A 10823-nucleotide genomic window follows, 5' to 3' on the forward strand; every position below is an offset into this window, starting at 1 on the left:
CCCTGAAGCCATTATTGGTCATAGCAATGACCCAAACCACTAAGATTTACAAGCAGACTCCAGAAGAATGTATCAAAGATACAGTGAAAATTTCCTTTGTAGTCTTGGGCCCATTAGAAATGCAGACCAACAACTAAATCAGCAGGAGAACAACACTGGCATTATCCTCTGGGAAGCAGGCTGCAACCACAAAAAAGAACAGCTTCGCATTTGCTACTACATTTGTGCAAAATTTCTCCAACTTTCCTCCTTCTCCCCAAAATATAAAAAAAAATTCTCAATATTCACCACTATACTTTTACACCTGAAAAAAAATGAAGTAGCAGCACAAGGCTAATAAATATTCTGCTTAGAATCCACAAAAGATGTTTTGAAGCCTGAACACTTCCAGGTTACTGCCAGCAGATGCTGTAAAGGAGGAGCTCTTAATTAAAGTTCACCATGCAGTCAATGCTGAACAAAATTTAACCCCCTTCCTTAATGATACCTTAGAGGTACCTAGACCAAACCTGAAATACGGACTTACCCTTGTACAGAAAGGTAAGGCACACAACAGTAATTATAGCCAGCAAGATTTCTGGCTGGTTTTACAAAATTTTTATATGCCCTCCAAATAAAAAACAAAATGAGGAAAAAAAAAAACAACAATCCTCATGCCAGCAAGACTGCATCTCAATGCAACATTTGTGGATTTTCTCTTACTCCTAGACCTAAACCTGTAAGCTGCTCTCTTTCTGCATAAGTCACTCCCCAAACCTTTCTGTGGTTAACTTGCATTGTTTCCCTCCAGCCTGCTTAAATGTTCATTGTTAATAGTTAACAGCCAGGAAATCTTGCTTCTTATTGTTTCAGCCAAGACATCCTTCTCAGATATACCTCAGTGTACAACTCCAAAGGGCCATTCAATTCCCGATTACACAATTATATGCAAATATACCCCAATTTCTGACTGAGAATTTAACCCTTTTCTCTGCTTGTTAGACAGCATACAGGAAGACCAGAAAACTGATGCAAGCACATGAAAACTCAGACTGGCAATGTTAGCTGCTATGGATCCTCACTCTTCTTCTAAGCTTCCCAGATACTTAGGGTTCATTTCCTGATACAATACCCAAATTTGTACATAACTAAGAATTTCAAGGCTCTTGAAGTATTGGGTTTTCTTGCTACAAGGGGCTATTGAAGTAGCATGAGCAAACCTGGAACATAAAACTCTCTCCAGTTTTTAACTTTTCTCGGCTTTGACTTCTGAATATGAGTAATTAACCAGCACTGCTGGAGAATGACAGAGAGTTCCTTCTGAGGAGGCCGTTCTCACAACAAATGGCAGGACGAAACTAGAAAGTCAAAATGGCTTCTCATCATCTGGACTGTGAGTAATGGGTCAGCTCCTTTGAACTCACGAATTCACATTTCTCCTTGTAATACCCAGCACAGAGATCAAGAGGAGCTCTACCACTACCCCATCTCAGGCGTGGAAGGAGTACACAGCCCCATGACCGGCGGGAGGAACCGGATTAATTGTTGCTTAAAGTGCAAAGAATGTGCAGCAAAATGCCAGGGAAAGAATCCAACTCTCCGGCTCCAGCTGATGTGGAAGATACCACAGGCAACAATGACGTGTATGGGCTGCAATCTCAGGTTCCAGTAGCACAGCAGAGAATTCAGCATCCAAGTGTCCTCAGAAAAGGCCAAAAGCCCTTAATTGATGTTAAAACCTTGTCCTGGGCTTAATACCGCATTTGTTAATTGCATGTATGCTTCTTGGTTTGGGGCAGGATCCACCTCCATTTTCATTTCTGTACTACTGGTCTTCCTCTCCCTGTCCCGGACTCTGAGTCACTTGTGCTGATCTGCAGAAAGCTTTCAGCACTGAAATTCTGAAAGAATGAAGCAAATGTTTCCTTGCTCTCATCTTCTTTTAACTGCTTAAAAAAAAATTAAAAAATCTTTCTCTTGATTTAATACATGTCTTTGGTTTCATTGTGAGCTCTAGCTTGTGGTCCCTATTCTGTATTTATGAGGCTACCCTGGCTCTCAATATTTCCATTGTGGTGGGGCGGTATTTGCCAACGCAAGGATTTTTGGATTCTGTGGAGGGATTAAAATTCAATTAGATTGTATGGAGCTGTCTGTCGGTACAACCATTTTGGTTAAAAACTGCATCTCATGATTTCCGTAATAGCAGCTAGTCAATGGTTTTCATTTATAAGCAAAGTAGATTTCCTTCTTGCTTTTTTTGGGCAGACATTATTGAATAGTCATCAAAATTAGCACTGGGTCTCTCGGGGCCCCTTTCCCTCTCCAGCATTTTTCTGGTCTCATCCAAGCAGGCTAAGCCCAATCCAACCCTGATTTCTCAGAAATTTTCTTCATTCACTGAAAAGCTCTGGATAAAATCTCTGAAATGTTGCACACAAAGCTTGAGAGGTTAGATACTATCTAGCAAGAAGGGGAGGTTAAATGGCATAAATGCCATTTAACCAGCTGGAAATGGCGTAAATTAAAAGAAAGGGCCTACCTAACTGATGGTTGCAGGGGTTATGAACTGTCATGCCTTACTGGCATTAGAAGAAGACAGAGTAAGTACTAATTACTGGGAAAACACAAGAACCAGCATCAAAACTTCCCTACCACCCAGGTACAGTAAACCAAACTGGTACAAACACCAAGACACAACACAGTCATTTCTCAGAACTTTGCCATAACACATCCAAGTTTTGAATTGCAAACCGAGAAACCCGGAGGATGGCACGCTGTGGCTCTCCAGAAGCGGTTATATTCCAGGCAGGCCTCTGAAACAAGGCAGCACACGCACTAGCTCAGGCCCAAGCACAGAGCTCCCAAACTGTGTCATAGTCCAAAGCCGTCTGTACGATGCCAGTTTTACACCGGCAGTTTACTGAATGCCGTTCACCAGCCAGGTGATCAGATACCTAACCAGCACCAGGCATCTCCCCCTCCTCCAGCTGGGCTGTTGAAGCCATGGCAGTGTGAACTTGCTGGAAGGGCAATCAAAGACTTGAGAGGATTTAAGTACAGAGTTAAAAATGTGTCATCAAGCCTATCCATGACTGCAAGGTAGAGCAGACTGAGTGGTTTTCTCTTTAAATTCTCCCAAAGGACTGGAGCCCAGGATTTCCCAGGAGATTACTCCAAAGACTGATAACTACCATAGGAATACTTTCCTACTACAGAGTTTAAATAACTATTGTGCGTAATTTTTCTTGAAAGTATACAAAGGGCTGAACAAAGACACTACACACAAATCTAAATATTTATTTTAAATTTCTTTCCACTCTTCCTGTGTTATGAACCCTTTTAAAACACCCCAGCGTCCATTACCATAATAGTCAATAAATAATTTTGAATAATACCTAAATCTTCACCAAGTTATATTAAGTTACATGGTAATATTTACCTAAATCCACCCCTCTTTCAGTTGAGTTCCCCTTTCCTTTCTCCCCCTCCACTTTGCCATAGTGTTTGCTATTGATGTTCCTACCCATGACTGCTATCCTTCAGGCACAGCCTCTCCAACAGAAGCAGCTTATCCTCCCGGCTGCTTTGTGCCCATGCAGCGTGGTCAGAACTGCGTTACAAGCCTTGCTAAAACATTTGTTACTGGCCTGAAATCTCTTGTAGTTATGATTGCTTCAAAATCCCTTCCCCTTCCAGTGAGGATTTTCCTTTCAATTTGTGTTCCTGCATTGTGAAAATTTTCATTGCCTTACAAAGTAACCCCCTTATTTTTCCTAACCTTGCCTCCACCACTTTTCTAAGCTGTGGTCAGTGACACATCTCCATGTCTTCCCATGGTTGCTGACAAACTGAAGGCCCAAGAACACATGACAGTAGCAGAAATACCATGAGCTAACCCTCCCTTTGCTTTCCAGGGTAGGGGTAACAGTTTTCTAATAAAATTGTGTCTTTATTTCACATTTTACCCTTCAAACATTTCACTGTCTTGCTCAACACTCACTACAGGAGGGTGCTTTAAAAGTGTTTACTGTGATCTTTCAAAAAGCAAAAATAGTGACTCAGGTGTCCAAGCATCCTTTACAGCACTAAAGAATTCATGCTGTGATGAGACTTTGCAGCTATGACACGAGTTGTAATTCTTCTTAATTCAATTTTTTGTTGCAATCATGCATTAAGCTAAGATTGGAAGTCCTTTAAAAAAAGCAGAATTTCCATTCCCAGTATTTTCCATGACAACTTCTGAACTACATATTCAAATGTTCTGAAAATTTAAACGGAAAGAGAGGCACAAGATTATGGATCTCAAGAAACAGATGCAAGCACATGATCTCTATGCATTTTTAATAAAATAAAAGCCTTTCCATATCCTTTTCTTCAAACCTTTTAGGCTTTAAAGGTACCTTTAAAAAACAGGAAACTAATATTTGTGCAATGAAATGTTTAATTTTCCTCTGAACAGCAATAACTTAGGAAGTAATCTCTGACAGACTGCCAGGAGAATGATTATTCAGTATTTTGGGGAGTGCCCTGTCATCCCAGCTCTTTATTATATTTTCCTTTTCAGTCACTAACAAACATGCCTCAGTCTGGCTAAGCCATCTCTTTCCTCACACAACTTTTCACAAAAAAGCCTACAACCAAGGTAAATGACCCTGCCCCCCCAAGTTTTCATTTTAACACCACAGCATACTACAGAAACACCACTTCTGGCCCGTACAGTGATTCTGGAAAGCGTTCCAAGGGAGAAGCTGTGAACTGCAGCTGTGGGGCAGTAAACAACGCGACCAGTCACCAGCTGGGTCTTTTGCACATAGCTCTGATCAAGAACATGTCAGAGCCCCCCAAATTTTATTTATAAAAAGAAACTCTGCTGGTGATATTAAGCTGGGGGAAGTCCACCTAAGAACACCTATTTCCAGCCTCTCTCCAGCTCCTAGATTCTTCGAAGTGCGGATTAAGTTTCCCCTGACTACTGTTTCTCCATCCTCCACAACCCTGGATGGAGCCTGCCATTGTTTCTCCTGCCAGCCCAAAAGCCAGGCATGAACCCAGGGACATGGTGTCCTAGGAGAAAACCTGCTGTAGCTTCTAGCCAGGTCTAACCATCCCACGACTCCCAAACTACTGCTCTACTCACCCTCACTGGACGAAGAGCTAGTCTACCAAGACAAACAACAGGTCTCACAAATCTCAAAACCCCACAGCGTTTCCAAGAGCAGAACAACTCCAACACAGATCTTTAACACCAGCAGCTCTTCAAAACCACTACAGAATCTACCAGATAGTAATAATAGCAACTAATGTTTGTTTTGATGATCTTACTCTCAGAGAAAAATAAATCAACTAATATGTAAAATTACATTAACTTCTCAGTGATCACTTTTTCCTTGGAGCTGCCTAAGTTTCTTCTTCAATTCATTTTGAAAGAAAGCAAAATCTATAGGGATATCTAGGAAAAAGCAGAGGGGCAGGGAATATCACATCTACAACAGTTTTATTCCCACTCATCTTCAGTCACACAAAATAAGACTACTGAAGTCCAACACTACCACTTTTGAGCATTTCTAGTGTATGACAGAGCTGTGGTTCCTGTTACATAAAAAGCCACTTCCAGGCTTTCCAATACTCACTTAGCCGTCCTCTACTGAAGAGGTATAAGCCTGCTAAGACCCATACAATTAGAGCAACTAAAGTGGATTATATTCACATGAATGTTTTTTTGTCGGTGGTGGTGTAAGGAGGAAACAAAACTGATTAGAAAACAAAATATTTTCTCAGAGTTAGGAAACTACTACAGACTACTGATAACCTGTAATGGTAGGAGCTGGAAATCTGGATGTCCGAGGCAGAAAATGTTCTCCTTCCACAGAGAGGTTTTTTCAGAGTGCATAGGGACTATATTGCTAAGGGAAGCATCTATTCGTAGGAATAGCAGACTGTGAAATACAGCTGGAAAAATGGACTCTTTTTTTACATTCCGATTGTTTCAGCTAAGCCTTGGCAATCCTGTGAGAGTGAGACCAGTGCTGACGATCTGCTCTTGGGACTGCACCAGAAGCATGCTAGTTTGCCAACAAATCACTGGTTAGTCCATTATTATACTGCTCTGTCTACAGGGATACACATAGCTGCACCTAAGTATCTTCTGGTTTCATGTTATATACATGCTTTTCACAGTTGGCTTGCAGCAGATGAAGCGTGTGCCTTCTTGCTAAGGGGATTTGAGCTTGATCAGCTGAGCCAAAACGTTCCTTTGCCTTCAAGGAACCGCAGCATAAACCCCGTCAGGTCTTATTTACAGTGCCTGTGTGCACACAGCACAGCTGTGCCAGGAGAGGGACTACAGACCAGCCGGTTCACAAGCAATATTTTTCCTTATTAGAAAACATGGGTCACTTCTGGAAAGTTGGTCTGCTTCTAGTTTACCAATATCTGAAAAGCCCCTTTCACTTGCTCTGTACTCAGTGCTAGGGCAAACCTTGATACAAGGTTATGCAATCTGATACCAATGATTGAGGCTTGCATCCAGGGCAGCAGCTGATGCTAGCAATATGGCTCAAATGCATATATGAACAGGTAACGGCAATATCTACTGAAATCTGCTTTAACCATCAACCTTCTTGTTATTAATAATAAAGCAAAGAGACCAAGCGGCAAGAAAGCTATGGCTCCTGGTAGGCGAATACAGCAAGAACACACAAGGATCCAGATTTCAGAGCCTTAGCTGGCCTCAAAACTGCCAGATATTCAGGCGGCTGCTGCTGTCAAAAATATTTTTATGTCCCTGTAAGATCAGACTGAAGAACTTTGAGATGCAGGCCTGTCAACAATTATCCTTACCAATTCAAAGATAAGCCCCCGCTTTCCTCATACAAAAATGGATCTGGAGATCACCTAAAAATAGTACGCAAAGCTTTGTTTAAGAATAAATGCCACTGCTGCCCACAGAAGGGTACTAATTGTCTCCCGGAGATCAGATGCTGAAATACAGTGACGACATTGCGGGAGAACACCACTCAGATGGCAGGCACCACAGCAAGGAACGGTGTTTCCCAATCTCTCTCAATTAAGACCTTGAAAAGGGTTTCTCTTCCTCACGGGATACCAGCAGTGCAGTCCATGCAGCGTATGACCCAAAACTTCCTTGCAAAGTACATGAAGAAAACTCGAAGGACATTCTCCCAACTTGTTGTTCTACACCCCAACATAGCAGCTTGGAAACTGATCTGCTCTCAGGCTTTTCAGGAGCAAATGAGTTGAGAAACTTAAGCAAGGGCTGCCACACTGCCGCTGAGGAGTCAACTGCAGGAAAACTGCGACCATTTTGATAAAAAAATATAACTCAAAAAAGAAAAGCACCCAAAAGTGCCTTGTACTTCTTTAAAAGTTACATCAAAGTGTTTTATATTTAGATCATCTACAAACAAAAAGCTGCTTCAAGGTAAAAGTACAGAGACATGTAACTTACAAAGTTCAAAATAATTCAGCGAGTTGTTCCCCCCCCCTTAATCTAAGTGATTTTAAAATGTATTCCTACAGCATTTATGAAGCACTGGGAGCCCTAGGCGTCCAAGCTTTAAGTCTTTCAGGGCAGCACAGTGATACTGACATTTATAAAGTAAAACAAAACAAACAAAACCCCAGCAACAAAAAACCCCACCATCTCAAACGTGGGCATTATGAGAAGGAGGATATAACCAGCAGAAGTTTCCTCGATTACTGTAAAAGCCTGGTCATTTGCTTCAACAGTTATTTCCAACAATGCATAAAAGCCCCAAATTAAAACCCAGTACCACTGCATTTCTCAAGCAAACCACAGCCCAGAGTGGTGGTACCATCCTAACAGATTATGTTGGTGCACACCGTTGTTACAGGTTTATCTGACTTAAAGCGCTATGGTTGTGGGAGAGCGAATAAGCAAGAGCATAGAGGTGGACAGGCAAGTTAGTGAGACAACACGCCGCTTTGTCTACATGCTGTATGAAATACACTCCTAGAACAATCCCACAGAAATAACTTCCTTCAAAAGAGACAATATCAGGTTTAAATTCATGCAAATGATTTGCTTTTTCTTAAGTAATACCCAAACTAGTATCTGAGCAAGCAGTACAATAAGGACAAAAGAGGTGTTAAAAATCACCTCCTGCTCTTTTACCTATCTCAACGACAGAACGAGGCGTAGACATTTATGATGAACAAGTCTTCTCTTAGTAATTGCTCAGAATTCTTGTTAATCAAGGAAAATACTGTTGTCTGCACTAGTGAAAACCACTTAGAGAAATCCCATTATTTATTCCATTTCAACCCTTTTAAGGCACTCTAGCTCAATAAATCACCACCCAAATGCAAGTTCTCTATCCCACGCTTCAGCTTCCAAGTCTTTGCACCACTTCAAATTTAACCTGTAAAATAAATGCCAATTATTCTTCCTAAAAAGAAATTAATAGTTCATTATCTGTGAGCAGCTCCTTAAAAAAGCCAGCATAAGCACACGATAGGCACAAGCCTAGGTTAACGAGCTGATTTCATTTCTCGGTATTTCCCAGCATCATCAACTGGAAAAGATGACAAATTTGAAATAGACCTGGGATAGTTTCATGGAAAACCACCAGCATAAAGCCTACCCCATTTCAGAGCTAAAAGGTCTCCTGAGCCCTAATATCATGAGGTTGCCTTTGTCCATCAAACATGCTTAAATTTTGATGCTGCATTGTTACGGTTCCAAGCAGAGCTTCCTTTCTTTGCAGAAGAAGGCCACAATCTCCATCACCAACCAAAGCAACAGAGGAGGACGGCTCTTTTACAGCATGGCAAACGCTTGTCCTGCTCCCCGGTCTTTCTACAGGGAGACCGAGGATGGAAAGGAGGGAAGAGGAGCACGAAGGCACAGAGGCATCCTTCTTGCCCGCCGCGTCAGGCCGCAGGGCCAGCCCTCCAGGAGCAGGACCAAAGCCGGGCTGGCAGAGGAGGTCGGGGAGCGCTCGAGTCCGGACGGAGAGAGGCCCCTTTGCCAGGTGCTGCCTCCAAGCAGACTTGGCGGCAGGCCCTGCTAGGCCAGCCGGGCTCTTCCCGGCCTCGGAGCTCCAGGAGAGGCCTGACAGCCCCGAGCTGGTGCTCAGCCCCGCCGAGGGGGCGCGAAGGCCGGCGAACACCCGCTCCCAACCCTCGACGGAGCGGGGCCTTGCGGGTCGGGCTCCGAGGCGGATTTGCAGGCCCTGCCCCAGGCCGGCCGCGGGCGGGGGGTGGGCTCGGGGCAGTAGGTGCGGGAGGCCTCCGCCAGCCCGCCCCGGCCCACCACCGAAGCCCCAGGTCAGAGCTCTGCCCGCCCCCGCGGGAGCCCCCAGCCGCGCCGACCCCCGGGCCCAGGGAGCCCCCGCCCCAGGTGCCGCCGGAGCGGCCTGCCCCCGCCACGGGGCCGCGCCACCGGCCCACCCCCCGCCCCGTACCTGCGCCCCCCGCGTCAGGCCGCAGCCGCTGAGCTGCCCGTGCCGGAGCTGCGCCAGGATGTTGGTGGCCGCCGCGCGGGCTCCGCGCCGGCCCCCCCCGCCGGGCCCGGGGCCCCCCGCCGCCGCCGCCGCCGCCATGGCCGCTGCTCCGCTCGGACGGAGACAAACAGGAAGCGCCCCCTCCCCCCGCCGCTTTGTACGGAGCGGCGCGAGGGACGCTCCGCAGCGCCCCCGCCCGGGCCCCGCGCGCACTGCGCCGCCGCTGGCCCGCGAGTGCCGCTGGGAAACGTAGTCCGGCGGGAGGCGGCGCATGCGCAGAACCGCCGCAGGCGCGGAGCATCCCGGGAAGGAGGGGGCCAGCCCGCCATCCCCAGGCGGGCACAAGGCGGGGCGCGGGCCGCCCCCACGCTGCGTGCAAGGTTTCTGCGGGACGGGGGGACCGAACACCACGTCCATGTCCTCGCCCCTCCTTCTCCCGCCCCGGGCTTCCTCCCGTTGATCTCTGCCGGGGGCTGCTGAGGCGGCAGGGCCCTGACAGGAGCTGCCTCACCTCCACGCCCAAGTTTATTCCCATTAAAATACCCACCTGTGCTTTACTATTACTTTTTTACTTTTACTATTAGTTTACTATTATCAGCTGAGGCGAGCAATGCAGACACGCAGGCAGAACTAAAATCCATAGCGCAGCACCAAGGAGCTGTTTGAATCAAATGGAAGAAACCACAAACCAGAAGCTTGTGGCCACACAGGGCCCAGGCTGCAAGACAGACCGTTATGACAAAGCTGCCCTGCCCCTGGAAGACGGAGAAAGCTGGACTCAACGCAAACTGCTGGGACAGGTGCTGTTCTCCACACCAATGCAAAACAGTGTAAATGCCTCCAAGGGTTAAAAAAAAAAAAAGTCAAAGGAGACACAGCATGTTGGGAAGACAGACGCACGGGAGTGAGTTCTTGACTAACGTACAGGCAGCAGGTCCAAGGGACCCGAGAGGTGACGATGGTCCCAAAGACAACTCTCGCCAGCGGCCGCCCTCCTCCCTCGCTTGCTGCTGCCTCTCTAGAGCTGCTGTCGCCTGCCTGGCGGAGCAGCCCGGCTCCAGCTCTTTGTGAGACAGCAAGGAATGCAGCACACAACATGGGTGCCCAAAATCACGACTGCTTTAAATGCAGACCTTAGTTTACATTCCATTTTAACTTTCCTTTGTTGTACAAGGAACAACAGAAAGCAATAAGGACACTAGGGATTAACATGATGCTTAACAGCACTGCTTAACCAGTGCTGTGATGGCATCCAGGTGATGTATTTGAAAGTTTCAGAGCATCACATCTTCCCATTGCTTCTCACCACCACGAATAATGCGTGGGCCTGATGATGATCACAGTTTTACTTGTAAA

At 45.8% G+C, this 10823-nt stretch overlaps 1 protein-coding gene across 1 annotated transcript in view; it reads right to left on the bottom strand.

Annotated features, from left to right (window-relative positions):
* Positions 1–9600, bottom strand: part of TRPC4AP (transient receptor potential cation channel subfamily C member 4 associated protein) — a 39520-nt gene extending 29920 nt beyond the window's left edge. Inside the window, exon 1 of the mRNA XM_072878940.1 lies at positions 9429–9600. Coding sequence (XP_072735041.1) covers positions 9429–9566 — 138 coding nt within the window. The 5' untranslated portion in view covers positions 9567–9600. The remainder of the gene's footprint in view (positions 1–9428) is intronic.
* Between the last annotated feature and the right edge of the window lie 1223 nt (positions 9601–10823).

The sequence above is a fragment of the Ciconia boyciana genome, chromosome 14, assembly GCF_034638445.1.
Source record: "Ciconia boyciana chromosome 14, ASM3463844v1, whole genome shotgun sequence".
Taxonomy (NCBI): domain Eukaryota; kingdom Metazoa; phylum Chordata; class Aves; order Ciconiiformes; family Ciconiidae; genus Ciconia; species Ciconia boyciana.